At 36.3% G+C, this 16,433-nt stretch overlaps 2 protein-coding genes across 3 annotated transcripts; one reads left to right on the forward strand and one right to left on the reverse strand.

Moving 5' to 3' along the window:
• Nucleotides 1–1,235: 1,235 nt before the first annotated feature.
• Nucleotides 1,236–6,022, reverse strand: LOC103435449 (PTI1-like tyrosine-protein kinase 3). Of its 2 annotated transcripts, none has more exons than XM_008373849.4 (8): nt 5,599–6,022; nt 4,090–4,267; nt 3,447–3,700; nt 3,207–3,333; nt 2,828–3,101; nt 2,036–2,168; nt 1,859–1,942; nt 1,236–1,624 (listed from the first exon to the last, which is right to left on the reverse strand). In XM_008373849.4, the coding sequence occupies exons 2-8, from the start codon at nt 4,181–4,183 to the stop codon at nt 1,505–1,507; spliced, it is 1,086 nt and encodes a 361-aa protein (XP_008372071.1). In that variant the 5' UTR covers nt 4,184–4,267; nt 5,599–6,022; the 3' UTR covers nt 1,236–1,504. The 2 variants fall into 2 exon arrangements, with proteins under 2 accessions (XP_008372071.1, XP_008372070.1); XM_008373848.4 differs by lacking the exon at nt 5,599–6,022 and adding an exon at nt 5,231–5,553.
• Nucleotides 6,023–8,043: 2,021 nt separating this feature from the next.
• LOC103435450 (plant UBX domain-containing protein 11) lies at nt 8,044–15,815 on the forward strand. The gene is made up of 10 exons (XM_008373850.4): nt 8,044–8,179; nt 9,328–9,461; nt 10,237–10,289; nt 10,394–10,475; nt 11,161–11,226; nt 11,308–11,375; nt 13,262–13,513; nt 13,693–14,131; nt 14,488–14,763; nt 15,410–15,815. Exons 2-10 carry the CDS (start codon nt 9,362–9,364, stop codon nt 15,619–15,621), a joined length of 1,548 nt encoding a protein of 515 aa, XP_008372072.1. The 5' UTR covers nt 8,044–8,179; nt 9,328–9,361; the 3' UTR covers nt 15,622–15,815.
• Nucleotides 15,816–16,433: the final 618 nt, after the last annotated feature.

Genomic DNA, 16,433 nt, shown 5'->3' on the forward strand with positions numbered 1-16,433 from the left:
CAACAACAAAAAAAACAAGTACAAAAAAGCAAGCGAAAGCTAAAAGATCGTCAATTATAAGCATCTGTCATCGGCCATGTTTGGCGAAGATACCATGGCAACCGTACTAGCGTTCAGAAGAAGAAAAAAAAACTTAAGGAAGAAGTAGCAATCGAAAGAGTGGGAAAGTTTGGTGTAACCAAATTTCATTCATTTTCTATTGATGACGTAATAATTACAACTGGGAGTACTTATATATAATAACCAATGACATAATGACAGTTGGCAGAATCCTAGACACTCGTCAACTCTATAAGAGAAGTCATTTTCATGCTTTGGGCAGCTTCTAATAAATTAATTATATGGTTGTTTCTCTTTTCCTTAATTATTTTCAATTTTATATGTCAAGGAATCACTAGTCAATGCACCTCTCACTCTAATTTATAGGGTTGACATTTGAACTTAATATAAAATCTTCAATGCAAACGTGTCTTCTGTTATTAGAAACTAGCATTTACCTACATATTTTGTGTGTACGAACATATTTTTTTAGAAAATGAGAAGAAGAGAGGGAGAGAGAGAGAGAGAGACCGTGGAGGGGGGTGCGAGGTTTTTGTTTTTGGTTTTTTTTTTAATTTAATTTAATTTTTTTTATTGGAGGTATTTTAACATTACCTGTAGGTGAGGTTTTAATAAAAAACAGTAAAATTTGAACCTGTGAAATTACATTATTGCCCATCATTTTTTTGTGTGATAGAAGACTAATTTGTCTTTTCACTCTCTTTTGGTTGACAAAGAAGGTTTTATTAATTAGTAGATATTAGGGTTCATTCAAAATTGGAACTTGTAAAATCAATAATTCAAGTTCATAGAGGCATGCGAGTGAGCAACAAAGAATCTCTAACCTTTGATAAGAGAGAATTATCAATATAATTGGAAAATCTATGGTTTCGATAATGATTTGGGAAGGTGTTTCTAACCATCTCAAGTGAATCATATGAACTAGACACAGTATTAAATTAGACAAAGATCGTACTGCATTGGAATTCTGACCGATCGCCGGAGAAGAAACGATTGCTTGACAGTAATTTACACTTGGGGTACTTTTGAATGGCAGTTTTTTGTGCCACCGGTGGCAAAGAAAAGTAACCTAAAACGTCCGGCTAGGTCGAGGCCGTGTGCACAATCATATCCGCCCTATATTACATTTTCCGTTGCAAAACATACGCTGTGATAGCTCATTAAGATTACAGAAGTCAAAGAAAGCAAACAATATTCAGTGAAAAATATATCCACCTCACAATCCAACCCCCAAGTCAATTCATGGCGAAAAAATTAGACATACAGCACTCAGCAATGACATGAAACTGGCCAAACCAATCCTACACATCCAATCTCATATATGAAATGTAAAAAAATGAAACTATATATAATGTTTACGATGAAATCAGCGGGAGGCAGTTGAAAGCAGAGTGTTTCAAGGACGCAGAAATTCCAGCACAAGGAAAGACTGAGGCCCTTGCCTTCAAGACTCCGGAGCTGCTGCTGGTGGCTTCAGAAGCGGTTGAAGAGCCTTCACAACAATGCTCATATTTGGCCGGAATTCAGATTCATATTGCACACACAGTGCTGCAACGGCTGCCAGCTGCATCAACAAAACAACAAAACATAAAAAGCCCAAAAAAAGTGAGTACACCACTGATGGTTTAAACGTGCACAAATGCATAGGGGCAGGCAGGTGGAGTGTGCGTATGGTTGTGGGGAACGTGTGTGTTCAGAGAGAGAGAGACAGTTTGTGTGTGTAGGTGTATATGGTTGTGGGGATGTGTGTGTAGAGAAGGATACAGAGAGCTGTTCAGAGAGAGAGAGAGAGAGAGACCTTCGCGACCCCCTTAGCAGGATAATCCTTTAGCTTTGGATCAACACATTGTTTAACTTTGTCTTCGCTCAATCTTGGAGTAGCCTAAAGAAAAGCACGGTAAATGTCAGGTAAAATTAAGTCCAACAGAGAATTGGTAGATCAGTTGTTCGAAGAAAAGCAAGTATATAGATTCACCCAAGTAACAAGACTCTGCTGTCCACGAGGCATTGTATGATCAACAGGTTTCCTCCCGGTCAGAAGTTCTAGTAGAACCACTCCAAAGCTGTACACATCACTCTTCTGTGTCAATTGGCCTGTCATTGCATACCTGCAGAATAGTTTTGCAAATTCAAATTAATTTTGATCTATAAACTAATTACACTCCTCAAAGACAGAAGAAAACTGAAGTAATTGATACAGGGATGATTCGGAATAGGATACATTAAGAAAGGTGCTTCTAGAAGAGAAAAAAAGCTTCACAATTCCTCTTTAAAAATATGTACAGCGATCAGACTAGTTGACATCATAAATGTAATATATTCAACTACTTAAACTACTCTTCAATAATAACATGATCCATTGACAGCAACTATCATCATATGCATTTGAGTCATGGACATGTGTTTACCATGTCTGGATCTGGCACAGTTCCAGTTGAATACAATCCCAATTGTCACTTATTATGGCGACAAAGGAAAGGATATCTGAATAGTTCTAATTTCATCTCTGAATAGCACTTTCCTTTTCTTTAATTAAAATTGATTTCTTCTCAGGAAAAAAAGAAACTGATAAAATCATATTAAGAGGAAGGCATGCTTTCAGAAAAAAGTGAAGTAGCAGTTGACCAAACTAAAATGCACTCAAAAAAACATGCTGTGAAAACTTGGAACCAAACACTGAAACAACAAACCCAACAAAAGGAAAAAACAAGGGACCATAAATTATATGAAAATAACCATATAAATGTAGAATGTTCCAGAGCCATACTCTGGGGCATGATAACCAAATGTTCCCAAAACTCGAGTAGAATGAAGACGAGCAGCCATATCAGGAGCCTGATTCGACAGATTAAAATCTGCTATCTTGGCTTTGAAATCTTCAAAGAGAAGCACGTTGCTAGATCTTATATCTCTGTGTATGATAGCTGGTTGAACCTTCTCGTGTAAGTATTCCAACCCCCTAGCTGCCTCAACTGCAATTCTTACCCGCTGCATCCAGTCTAGTGTAGGACCAGGTTGAGCCCCCTGAACTCCCTTTCTACCTATAATTGCACTCACATTCATTAATGTATTCTAGTTTCTACAAGAAAAATTCAAATCAAGTGAAGATGAATTATAAATAAAAAAGGCAAGATGGTTTTACAAACCATGTAATATGTCATGTAGAGATCCCATGGTTGCAAACTCATAAGCCAGAACGCGCAGATTTCCATCAACACAGTAACCAAGCAACTCAACAAGATTTTCGTGCTTCAGTCTTGATACCATGGAAACCTGTAGCAAAATATGTCAAGATACAGTCAGATACAGTGAGAAACAAGAAGTCACATATCAAATAACTAAACTGAGATACAAATATACTTCAAATGATAGAGTTGCAGACAGACCTGGGTCAAAAACTCAACATTTGTCTCAGGTTCAGATGCAACGTCAAGCTTCTTCACTGCCACAGCTTTACCATCGTTCAAGCTTGCATAATATACTCTCCCATATGAACCTTCACCAATCAATGATTTGGATCCAAAATTGTCAGTCTTCTCTTTCAGCTCCTCCACAGATAATTGAGGCACTTCAATAGGTGGAGCAGCCTTCTGTACTTCAGATTTTACAGGAGCTGACACCTTAGATCCCTTTTGGTTCCCTAAACATGCACGAATAGATGAAGAAAAGTAAGTGAAAAGTTAACGGAAACCCAAAAAACAGATATTTTTTTTTAACGAACCCAAAAAACAGATATGGATCGTGGTAGAAATGCATGATGGCAAAGGTCATACAGTAAACGTGGCAATGGAATATAAACATTTTCAAGAAATGTACGTTGTCACTGTGGCATAATGGCAGTTGCCTAGTGGAAGCGAAGAGTAAATTAAGAAAATGACATCCCGGGGATTTAACTTGAACTCAAAATTTAGAACTTTAACAATGATTCTAAAATCACTAGAAACTTCAAGAACTAAAACCGTAGGTTACAAAAATGATTTCCTTTTCTCAATTACATGCAAATCTGCTTAAGGAAAGTCAAAAACGTACCATCTCCATAGTGATTTGGGCTCTTCAGGCGTTCATTTTCGTTTGATGGATAAGACTCTTCGACGTGACAAGCACAACAGAGCCACCTGCGCATCCTGACTTTCTTCCTCAAATACAAATCGTCTTCAGCACTTGTATTCTCTAATCGTACAAACCAACCTGGGGGAGGAGCATGCGCCTGTTGTGCCACAATGATATGAGTGGATTCAGCATCATCACATAGTAATTAAAATCTAAAAGGAGCAAAAGCTTTGATAATTGAACATTTCTGTCTGGTGCCGGCATCATAGTAAAGTGTTAAAGGAGAGATTACATCCTCTAAAGCAAAGATTATAAAGCAGTTCCAGCCATCTTAGGCTTTTGCTTATGGGTTTCTTTTCTTCATGTTTTAAAAAATGAGGAAATTTTAAGTTTATGAAGGACAATTAGGGGGTTGTATTCAATTGAGAATGTGAGAGATTTTAATGGATTTATAAATCCATGAATTTTTATGGAGTTTAATTGATTTGTAGAGATTCCATATAAAATTTTGATTCAATTCCCTCGAAATCTCATGGGAAGAGGTGAGATTTGTGAATGCTTAAAATACACTACGAAATCTCTTCAATTCCCTCTAATTCCTCAACTTTCTCAAATTCTTTAAAATCAATTTCTAATTGAATACACCTGGAATGTTATAAACTTCTTGAAAATCTTAATTGAATACAACTAGATTTATAAGGATTTTAATAAACTATTTTAAAATTCTAATTGAATACACCTAGAATTTCAGAGAATCACTTAAAATCATGATTGAATACCCCTAGATTCATTAAAAGAATTAAAATCCCCTAAAATCCCAATTGAATACACCCCCCTTAATGCTTTTCAAAATATCAAAAAAGTTATTTTCTTTCTTTTATCCAAAATTTATCAATTATTGAATTGCAGTGTTAATACCGGTTCAGCTAGTCTGAATGTACGATCAAACAATATATAAACATTCAAAATATCCGCAATCAATTGAATTGAAAGAACATCAACAATCACGAGAATCGAAACCAATTCGTCTTTTAATTAAACACAAACCAACACAATTGGGTATTGTACCTCCCCAAAAGATCATCAATCAAACAAAACAAAAGCGACCCACTATTCTTACCACTAAACCACGGGGACCGCAATCGGCAGCGTCCATTAAGATTAAACACAAAATTCAAAATTTACAATCACCCCAAAATCAATCAATTGCAGAACACAAACAATAAACCCAGAAATGATTTGATCCCAATTCTCCAAATTAGCCAAAGATCCTCACAATTAACAAACCAATTCAAAACAAGAACAATTACAAAAAAGGAATTGAATTTAGATGCGGGATTTAGGAAATGGGGACAGGTCAAATTGGGGAATGAAAGTTTAGATTGGGAAAATAAAAAATTAGCACGGAGATCGAAACCGTACTTGCATGCAACAAAGAACAATGCCTTCAAGAGAAATTAAAAAATATATAAGGATGAAAACGACTACCTCTTGCTTCGGTCTCTCTCTCTCCCTCTGCGCCTCTCTCTCTCTTTCTTCTGCGCTTCTCTCTCTCTCTTCTGTCTCTTTTTAGGGTTTGTGAAGGTAAAGCGACAGGTAGGATTTGAAAGGGGGCTTCGGCTGTTGCTTTTTGGGAGGGGAGAGAGAGAGACTTGAGAGGTTGGGTTTGTTTTAGAGAGAGAAAGAGACAGATAAATAGGAAAAAGAGAGAGAGGAAAGACAGAGAGGCAACGCGGAGTGGCAAACTGGCGAGGCAAATCAACAAACTGCTCAGATGGACAGATAGATCAGAGATATATCCTCCCCTCCTATTTTCCTTTTTTTTTCTTTTTTTTTTTTTTGGTAAATTTTGTCCCCCACTTTCTCCTCTCTCTACAAGTTAGTTTGTCTAGTTTTCTCTCTCTATAACCATCAATTTTTTTCGTTTCCTTTTTTTTTTAATTTTGTTTAAAATCGACATAAAGTCCAGAATAGAACAACAGTTGCGTTGGAATGTAACCAGATTAAGCGATTTCAGCTATATCAACAACGAACGATCAAGGAAATTAAGTAAGAGTTTGTTAAAAAAAAAATTTGGAAGTTGGACTCTAAGGGCCAATTTGAGATTATTGTACTTTTATATAAAAAAAAAATAGTTATGTTGTATTTTAAGAATAATTAAGTGTAAAATAAAGCAGTTGAACGTTTGATAAACGATATCTTTAAAATTGTAATGAGTACGAAGGGGAGTTGAAAAGCGTTTAATAATATTTTAATGTATAAGTGATATAATTGGATATAGTCACAAAACATGACATAGTAGTGGGGTGGTGGCAACGGTAGCAACGACAGTGATGTCAACAGGAACGGCGAAGTGTGGTGGTTGGAGTGTAGAGGTAGCCGTGATGGTAGTGGTTAGCGGTGATGGTGATGGTGTTGTAAGTGTAATGAGAGCTGCACACTTGTTTAGCATGTGCATGAGGGATTGAGATCGTAAGAGTTTATGTATGACAATACTTGTCGGTTATTAAGGAATGTATAAAGACTAAAATATACCCTAAAGAAGTCTCGGTGCAATTGGTGTTAACCATTCTGATATGAATGTTTTGGATATTAGTGCTAAGGGTAATCAAATTGATGACTTTGATAAGGACTACATGATGAGAAGTATCTTTATCAAAGACCATTGTTTACATTATAAATAAAGGGTCCTTACTCTTGCACAATACACGCAAACAAAAACATCATGCCCCATTGATTGACAGTGCATACATATAGTGTTGAGAGGAGAAGAATCTTTATTTTCTGCTATAATGACTTCGCAAGGTTAGTGGTTAATTGGATATGTTGAGTTCTTTTGTTTCCGCTATATTTAAACTACAGGTGCCACTAGTGGGGGTGGTGCCAATGGTGAGGGGTAGTGAGGGTGCAACTCATGTGGAAGAAGATTCACGCACAATTTTGTCGAGCAAATTCAAGGCACGTTCTAGAGTGGGCAATCTATGTCGAATAGGTACAAACATCTACATCAAGATTTGGAAGACTGACAATAAGCCCTCACAAAAACAGAAGGAATCCATCGAAGCGACGATATCTAGCCAATGAGATAATAACATTTTATTATTAATAAATGTTAAAATGTAATTCAAGTAATTAAAAGTAATCATTTGATTATGTTGTTCTCAATTTTTTTTAGCAACTACAAGCACAAATATAGTTCAATATTGAGCACAAGAAATCACTCAAAGCACGAGTTTCACAATATTGTGAAGTATATTCCAAAGTACAAAGTTCTACTAAGTAATCCCCAAGTTTTGTTGGAGGGAGATTACCTTGCACAAATAAATTACTGAAGAGTCGTCATCAAAGGCCCCAATTCAAGAGGTCACACAAACTCAAGAAACCTCGAGGCTTATTGATAAGAAGGCTATTAAAAAAAAAAGGTAATAGGAAGTTCCTTGAATAATAATATTCAAAATTAGATGACGAATTGGCTTGCTAACTGCATTGAATATGGAGCAAGAAATGTTTTTTTATGAGCAAGAAAAGACTAGAGATGAAATAAAGACGATAAAAAAGAAATTAAATAGGCAAGAGATGCAAGAAGACAAGGATGGAGATATCATGTCTGACGTCTCAAAGTATGTCTCCTAATTCAAAGCATTTTAGAGAAGTGAAAAAATGATTTTCCAAAGACGAGGAAATTTCATACACTACAAGGAAAGGGGGAGCAAGCACCACTGATTTTATACTCTGAATTTAATTAATTATTCTTTTTTTTTTGGTTAAAATTAATTATTCTTATTGTATGATATTATTTTGTCTTGTACTTGAAATAATTTATTAAAATCATAAATTATTTTATTTTCAAAAAATAAACTTTACAAAATTCCCATTTATTTTCAGAAAAATAAAAAAATATTTTTAATAGTAAACGGCGGGACCCTCGCCCTTCCCCTTCCCAAATGTGTCACCACCACAAAAGGGCAAAGCAAAGAGCGAAAGGAAGACGAATCTAAAGCGGTTTCGATAGTCAGAGCTTTATCTGTTGTACTCGGAATCGTATCTCTCGGAGCGAATTCTCACGAAGGTACAGAGTTCTTCTCATCTCTCTCATCTCATCGTTTGGTTTCCGAGAAAATTTGCGAGGAACGAATAGAAACGCAGAATTAACATTTATTTTTGAACATTTATTTCATCCCATGGAAATTTCAAATTTCGCTTGGCAACTTGATTGATTGTTGATCTTGCGGGAAAATTCGAGTAGAATCTGTGAGTATTTTTCCCAATCAGAAGTGGGAAGTCAATTTGGCTAATTGGGTATAAATTGGGGTTCTTTGATATGTGTTGAGCTGGATCACTTTGATTATTTATGTAAAAAATTAGACAAGAAATATGAACTGAAATTTGATCTTAGTCTAGGTGTTAGTTTGTGTGTACCCTAATTATGCAGTAATTGAATGTTTAGCTGAATTATGTGATAATTTAGTTCACTGAGGTTTGTCGGAGGGAAAGTACTCAACGAGGTAGATGCATTATGAATTGGGGTTAAACCCTTTGGTTCTACTGAATCATGCCAGTAAAGGTTACCTATGGATTGCGGTTGATTTTTCTGAAATGGTTTAATAATGATTTTAGCGCAATGGCATTCTAGAATTCATCCAGCCTACTCCACTTAGTGGAAAAAGGCTTTGTTGTTGTTGTTGTTGTTGTTGTTATTGTTATTGTTGTTGGTTTAATATTGATTTTAGAATGGTAAATAGTTGCAGAAGGAGCATGGAATTCAATAGTTGATATTTTGACTATAATTACTTTTTGACGCTTATATACCCAAACATTAGCATCCTATTGTTTATTTGTTAGCATGAGTTTAATTTCTTTCAAATTCTTCCATAAAGTTAAAGTGTGAGATTTCTATTTTGTACTATCGATCATTGATAGCCAGTAATTTGAGATCCAATGAGCTTTGTTTTTTGTTTTATATATTTTATTTTATTAAGAAAATATATTTTTGCAAGAGGCCTTTGTGATAGGTTTTTCCGTTTTTGATCTAATTTATCCTTCTAGTATACTTCTGGGTGGAGCCCTACATGTCTTGTACCATTCAGTAATAGTGATTCTTGAATGTTTGACTCCAGCCATCTTTTTCTAATCTATATGTTGCCTTGTCCATGTTTACTTCTGTATACCTTGTGTTTTCTGTTGCATATAAAATTAAACATTCTTTGTAATCTACAGGTTTTATTGAAAATTTGGAATTTTTTCTGAAGACATGGAACAGTCTCTCACCTCTCTTACATACAAAGGTTCCATACCTGAAGCAATAACTGAAGCAAAGAAGCAGAGGAAACTCTTTGTTGTGTATATTTCGGGTGAATGATTCTTCTTTTGATTTGGTTTGGTTTTTTTTCTTTTGTCTTGTTTTGTTTTTGTATTTACCTGCAGAAAATGTGGTGGTGGTTCATTGCATTAGTTTAGTAGTTCCGAGAGACTTTCACTATTATACGGGATGAAGGGGACTACATTGCTGAATTTTTAGCTGATTAGCTGTAATAATAAACTGTTTAATGCATAAGTCAAGTCTTCTCTTGGTGGACCATTGGGTCGCCGTGTTCATACTGTTTCTACTGAGCTTCATAATTTGTTCTATTTTCTATCAAAAGAAAGAAAGACAGAAAGGTAGTATGAAGGGATGGGCTAGAGTGTTGAAAGAGAGAAAAAAAAAAAAAAAAGAGAGAGGAAACTTATTTCTCAAAATGAAATAGTTTTGTAACTTAAAATTATTTCTTAAAAGTTAAAATAAGGCTGTTTAACTAGGAAAGGATTAAAGTATTCCATAGATTGACATTGCAGTAGCACAGATATTTGTTCACCTAGTATCTTCTCACATTCTCACTTTTATACGTAGTATTAGTAATTCTGTTTATGCTGTATTTTGTGCATTTATAAAGCACCTTCTGTCTTGTCGTGAGTTAGAATATTAATGTAATCGACGGCCACGCGTAATTTATGAAGAATGAATAAACTTGCACATATTACATTTCCTTTTTCCTTTAGTTTTTCATACTGTACAAATATATTTAATTATTGACTTTGTTATGACACTTAATATGTATATTCATTTGTTTTTGTTTTGTGGATCTTCAGGTAAAAATGACGAGTCTAGTCGTTTGGAAAATTCTACATGGACTGATCTAAATGTAAGTTGTTTTCCTTTTCTTTTGGTTTTCTCTTTCCTTATAAATTTGTTTAATTTTTATATTCCTGCTTTGTATGTTTTTCTTATGTTAATGTTTTGATTCAGGTGGCGGACTCAGTAGAAAAGTACTGCATTTTATTGCATATCCCTGAAGAAAGCACTGATGCTGCCAATTTTTCTGCAATATGTATCCTTTTACAAGAAGACGACAGTGCCGAATTCCTTCGGAAGTTGGCCTGCTGAGCTATTGCCATGCTGCCACATGATAATCTGAATCAACTAGAGGGGAAATACATTGTTTGCAGGTTATGCTGACCAAAATCTTAAAGAAACATTGCAGTAATTCATTAGGATTGTAGCTGTCTTTTCTCTTTGTAGGATGATCAAGAAACTGGCCAAGTTGGGCCGTAGTCTCACGGCACCTCGTTCAGAGATATTAGGAACTACTGATATTCCCTATTCTGATTCTAATCTCCCTTATTACTGAGTCCACCACCTTCTTATTTGCAATGGCTTTTCCTTTGTACCTGTCTATCTCATTTTATAAATCCAGAACATTCACCTTCCTGTAGAAAGGAGTGAAGAAAATCCATGAGGTGTCGGAATTAATTGTAACTTGAAGTTGCAGCTTTCGGCTTTCCTGTGTTGTAGTTTTGAGTTGGTAGTTTTAAATTTTGTGGTTATATGTTTATTATTTTCCTTTTTTATTCGCTGTTGCTAGTTTCAGTGACTGGTGAAGCTGTTTTATATGTTGCACATACCAATTGGCACAATTGCAATTTTCTAAATTACATGTTTTGTGTACGGCTTATTATAAGCTCTTTACATTAATTTAAAATAAAAGAGTCTATCCTTGCATCAACATGTTACAGACCCACAGAAATCTGTACCTTGTATAACAGCTATTGGATACAATGGTGTACAACTTTGGCAGAATGGTATGTTTTCTTTCGAATATTTTTAAGAATAATATAGAGGAACACATAAATATAGTTTAAGAATTTGGTTTGTGTTTTTAGAGGGTTTTCTCAGTGCTGAAGCTCTGGCGTCCAGTTTAGAGAAGGCATGGTTGGGTCTCCATATCCAGGTATATTTTCGTTGTTTTTTTAATTGTAAATCATCCTATTTACTGTCAAATTTACTTTGAAAACACATCAATGCTTGGCAAGATGACATTTGTAATGACCTTGTTGTGCAAATGGCTTTGATCCTTTTTTTTATTTTTTATTTTTACAATTTATTGTAAAGGTTAAATTAGGTTTCAATTCTGTGTTTTATTTACGCCATGACATATAGTGACCCCCCTTTGACCGTCTTCAAAACCAAGATTGGGGTCAGTGTACTACGCTTCTCAACTCAGACTTGTCAAGATCAATTAGAATCATATCAAGTAAATTTCCCATTTTTCTCTTCTTTCATCTTTTGTTTACCACACCCTGCAGACACACAACTAGGTATGAGAAAAATACCAAGGAAAAGGGGTAACCTGACTCACCCAGGTCAATCTGGCCTAGTTTTCACTTTTTGAATGGATTAGACCAGGCTGTTCTTTGAATAATATGATTAGTCTGGCTCTGGTTGTGCATTAAGTTTTATGAACAGTAAAAACCGGCTTCAACTGGTTACCATTATATGTCAACATTTTATGAAGTTTGCATGCTGAAGACTTGAACCCGAGACCTGCGATGGCCAGCTTGTGTGCTTCACCCCTGGACAACTGTCAGCTTTGATTTTAAGCTACATTCGCATTGTATTTATTGACTCTAGTGTTCGAGTCTTTTTATAACAATATCTCCAATCCCACAGAGACACACAACCAGTGCATCCATTGGACTCCCGACAATGTTCTGACTGCTGATAGCTTCTTTTGAGATTGAACCTAAATAGTATGGAAACTATATCATGGGGTGATGTTTCAAGAGTGGGGAAGTGGTGAGAGCAAAGGGTCTGAAAAAGTGTCCTGGATATAGCTGGGTTGATGCACCAAGGGTTGTTCTTGAGTCCTTGGAAGAAGATTGCAGGTTGCACATATTAATTGCTCATAGTGAAGCAAAGGTAGCAAAAACATAATTTCGCATATTTAGATGCATTTCTTGATGGGTAAATCTGAAAGCTTGCTTTGGCACGTGCATGTTGCAGTGCAAATGCATGTTGTGTGCCATTAAGAAAGAGATGTCAAGGTAGTTCTCAATATAGGATTTGGGCGTGGCGAAGCAAATCCTTAGAATGCGGAATAATTGGGGATAAACCCAAGAGCCTGCCCCATTACTCCGGTGGTGGATTCTCATGTTATCTCTCATAACAACCTCCCTGCCTGTACTGTCTGGGGTGCACACCGCATATCAACATATGAAAATTTTCACAATAAGGGGTTACACCTGCATTTAACTCCTATATTTCCATTTTTCCATCCAACTGTCACCTTGTGGATTATGAGCTGGTGCATGTTGCTTTGGCCTAGCTAAGTTAGGTGTATTTATCACTTAGGCTTATGCCTTCTTGATCTCAAATTATTGTTTTTGAACACAAAATACTTGTAATTTTTTGAGCCCAATACTAGACAACCTGTCCTGAACTCGAAATCAAATGGGTATGTAGGGTCATTTGTTCCAGCTTTTTATTCGGTTTTAGGTTCTCTGAAAAAGTTCCGGATCAAATCAATTCTACAGCCTGTTAGGGCTTGAACCTGAACCTACCGGATTTGTGCTAACCTATTAGCTACTTTATCATTTAAGCGTTTGCAACATCAACATTATCTCCTCTTTGAAATCACTGTTAATGTTTGATGAATGCACATTAGCTGGGAAGCAGTAGGGATGTCCATGAGACAATACTCTGCAGGTACTCTTGACCTTGGCTATATGCTCCAGAGCCTCGCTCGTTATTTATAGCTGACATGACCAATGACCATGCATTTTCTTACGTTAAATTTAAATGAAACAATGACCAGTATTATCTGATATTCAACTGTAGGAAACAACTGCGACTGTATTGAGTGCAGCTCTTGCTTCAAATAAATCCGAACCATCGACTTCTGGGGTTCCTAATGCTGTCTCAACTGGTGAAGAAAGTTCCTCAAGTAAAGCTGTTATCTCTGATCAAGGAAGTTCCTCAAGTACAGCTGTTGAGTCTCCCTTAATTGACACAAATGTTCAATCTCCAGATGCTGTAGATGCTGCATCTGACACAGTGATGAAACATAAAGGTCGTGGTTGTAAAATTGAGGTACATATTATTACCTGCATTCACTGCTTCATTAGTCATTTAGTATTTGCCAACTTTATTAACTAGGACATGGACCTGTTTTTCTTTGACATAAATACAAGAAAAATAATGATTTAGGATACAAGACATTTTCAATATCTTTTGATGCTAATGGGTTAGAATGTGTTGGGGATGAACAGTCCAGCTCTTCCACCAAATCGGCCCAAGGAGTACATAATGTTGCTATGGAAGACCTGAACAAGTCTGGAGGTGATATTGTTAATCCTGTTGCTGAAGGTAGTTATAGTGGCCCAGAAAAGACCACTGTTAATCATTCAGGTGTCTCAGGTGAAGGTTCACAAGCAGTTAGTAATGTAAAATCTGAAGTTGTACAAGTTGATAAGGGTGAAGCCGAAGATGATAAGAAGGTTGATACCTTTGAGAATTGTACGAGGGTCAGCAGATCAAGTGATGTTAACTTGAATATACGATTGCCCAATGGTGTCAGCCTGAAAGAGAAGTTTTCTATAACAAGCACTATGAGAATGGTTAAAGACTATGTGGATGAAAACCAAGGAAGTGGTATTGGCAACTATGATCTAGCCATCCCTTATCCTCGCAAGATATTCTGTGATCAAGGTAAGAAATTCTGAATCGTTATTACCTATCTTTCTAATTGCGTTATCTGCTGAAAATTTGTATGTGGACTGGTGTCACTTGTGTTCCTTGTATCCTGAAGTTATTGTAAAATAGATGACACTGCCTTCTATCATACTATCCTTCGTTCTCTGGCCTGCTAGATTATGGGTGTTTCTTCTTGTGTTCATTTCTATCTGTTGTCCATGTACTTGCGAGCACAATGTAAATGCATTCTCGAACTAAGTTTGTGTGATGTTAAAATAGAGTTATCCAATGATTTGGTGGTTCGTTTCTTCTTTGCCTGTTTAGATTATCATGTTTTAATATAAACCATAACTTTTTATTGTGTTATGCAGATTTAAGCAAATCGTTATCAGATTTGGGCCTGTTTGACAGGCAAGCATTGATAGTGGTTCCACGTCAGAAAGGGACTAATTATCTGAGTGGGAAATCTGCATTCTCTGACCAAACAGACTCGAGAAATACTGTTAGTTCCTCAGATGGAAGCAATGGGGGATATTTTTCGTATGCGAAAAGATTTTTATCGTACTTCAATCCTCTTTCTTATTTGGGTGGTGGTGCTAGCTCATCAAGTTCGGGACAGCAATCCGAAAATGGCACGTGGGAATATAGTGAGTTTCTGCTCTCTGCTGTGATGTTATAATGTCTCTTTTACATTCTCTTATTCAGCTTAGGAAACCTTTTTTATTAATGACTTTCCAGCATACAGAAATTTAGAACCCCAAAAAAATCAAATAAAAGAAACTCTAATAATCTTGTATAGTTTTGGCTTTGGTCGAATAGTTGCATCTTGAACGGGGAGGACGACTCCATTTAGCTGATATTTACAATAGAAAGTAGAGCAGGGCATGAAATCCTTTAATAGGTCATAGTCTGTCTTCTCCTTTTATAAACCAGTGATGTATAACATCAAACCCTCAGATATTTTATACATGACTGCTAACTACCTGGGTTCACGTGGCTCCTTTCTTTTCCGGTTGGGACATTGGGTTTAATTTAGTTAGTTGGGCTAGTGAAATGATGTCAATTGCTTGTTTGTGGTAGCCAAACGAAGCGTGTTCAAGTCAACACAGTAAGCACTCGCCTACCTGCATGGCAAGATTACCACGAGTGTTTGTTATGCACTTTCTTTCCCAAGTTAACTTGAAGGAAAAGTGAAATATAAATGGAGGATGCTGAAAGAGTTTTTGATTGAAGCTGCAGAGGTTGGCAATCAAAATTTTCTGTTATACTGACAGTTTTGCTTTCCCATATTAGGCCCTAACCCTACACGTCGGAATAGCGTCACTCAAAACGCTTCTACAAGTGGTAAAAGTGAGGAGAAAAAGAGCAGGAAGCCACCAGCATCTGGTTTCGGAAGCAACATTCACACTTTGAAGCGCGACGAAGATGATGAACGGTTCAGCGACAGAAATTCCTTCTGGAATGGTAACTCTACCGAGTATGGCGGCAACGATGATAGTAAATAATATATTCACACCATACTGAGATATTTTAAACTCAACCCTGTGCTTGGCCACAGCTGCTTTACTGTCTACTTTCTGCTCTGTAGATAATAAGTAGAAGTCCACTGTTCGAGTTTTTGTTAACGTTGAGTTGTTATTACCCGTATAGGAACGGTTGTAACAATAACAAGTCCTGTGAAATAATTTTGAACTTGGCAGTGGGCACAAGCCTAGTGGTGTTTTGGAATTCATATAGCCGATCCCATTTAGTAGGATGGCCTGGTGGTGGTTGTTGTAAGGCTTATATTTAGCTACGCCTCCTGGAACACCATTTCAATCTTATTTTGCCTTCTGGAACTCTAAAGTCGTCACTTAACTTTATGAAACTCATAGTTCGCTCCATTATGAGTTTTAGGGGCAAAGTGGAGCGAACTATGAGTTTCAGGGAGTAAAGTAGTGACTTTTAAGTTACAGGAGTAAAATGAAATTTAAAATCGAATTCGAGGGGTCGTAGCTAAAACTAAGCCTTATTGTAATGACCGATACTTAATGGTTGGTTTCGTCAGATGTGGGTTTCGCGCGTATAAATCTCTTTGATAATTTTCAAAAATTTAGAGGCTTTGCGCATCGGACCACCCAACCTCAATACAAAGGCCAAGTTTCGGAGAGATTTTTCAGCGTGATCGTTACACCACGTGTTCCTATATAAATAATGAGTTATGTGTGTTAAAATGTTAATAATTTAAAAATTAAAATTTTCTACCACTTGCATAAGCGGTGTATCATTCGTATTTCCGTCACAACAAAAAATTTCTTCAAATTTTGGGTTGACTCGA

The sequence above is a fragment of the Malus domestica genome, chromosome 04 (genome assembly GCF_042453785.1).
Source record: "Malus domestica chromosome 04, GDT2T_hap1".
Taxonomy (NCBI): Eukaryota; Viridiplantae; Streptophyta; class Magnoliopsida; order Rosales; family Rosaceae; genus Malus; species Malus domestica.

Excerpts from the sequence above, each read along its gene's own strand:
- LOC103435449 (XM_008373848.4), bottom strand. The coding sequence starts at position 5,266 with ATGGACGCTGCCGATTGCGGTCCCCGTGGTTTAGTG. Across the intron at positions 1,943-2,035 it reads AGCAGAGTCTTGTTACTTGG|GCTACTCCAAGATTGAGCGA; the intron begins GTGAATCTATAT and ends GCTTTTCTTTAG. Across the intron at positions 1,625-1,858 it reads CTGCTAAGGGGGTCGCGAAG|CTGGCAGCCGTTGCAGCACT; the intron begins GTCTCTCTCTCT and ends TTGTTGATGCAG.
- LOC103435450 (XM_008373850.4), top strand. The coding sequence starts at position 9,362 with ATGGAACAGTCTCTCACCTCTCTTACATACAAAGGTTCCATACCTGAA. Across the intron at positions 9,462-10,236 it reads CTTTGTTGTGTATATTTCGG|GTAAAAATGACGAGTCTAGT; the intron begins GTGAATGATTCT and ends GTGGATCTTCAG. Across the intron at positions 13,514-13,692 it reads GTCGTGGTTGTAAAATTGAG|TCCAGCTCTTCCACCAAATC; the intron begins GTACATATTATT and ends GGGGATGAACAG.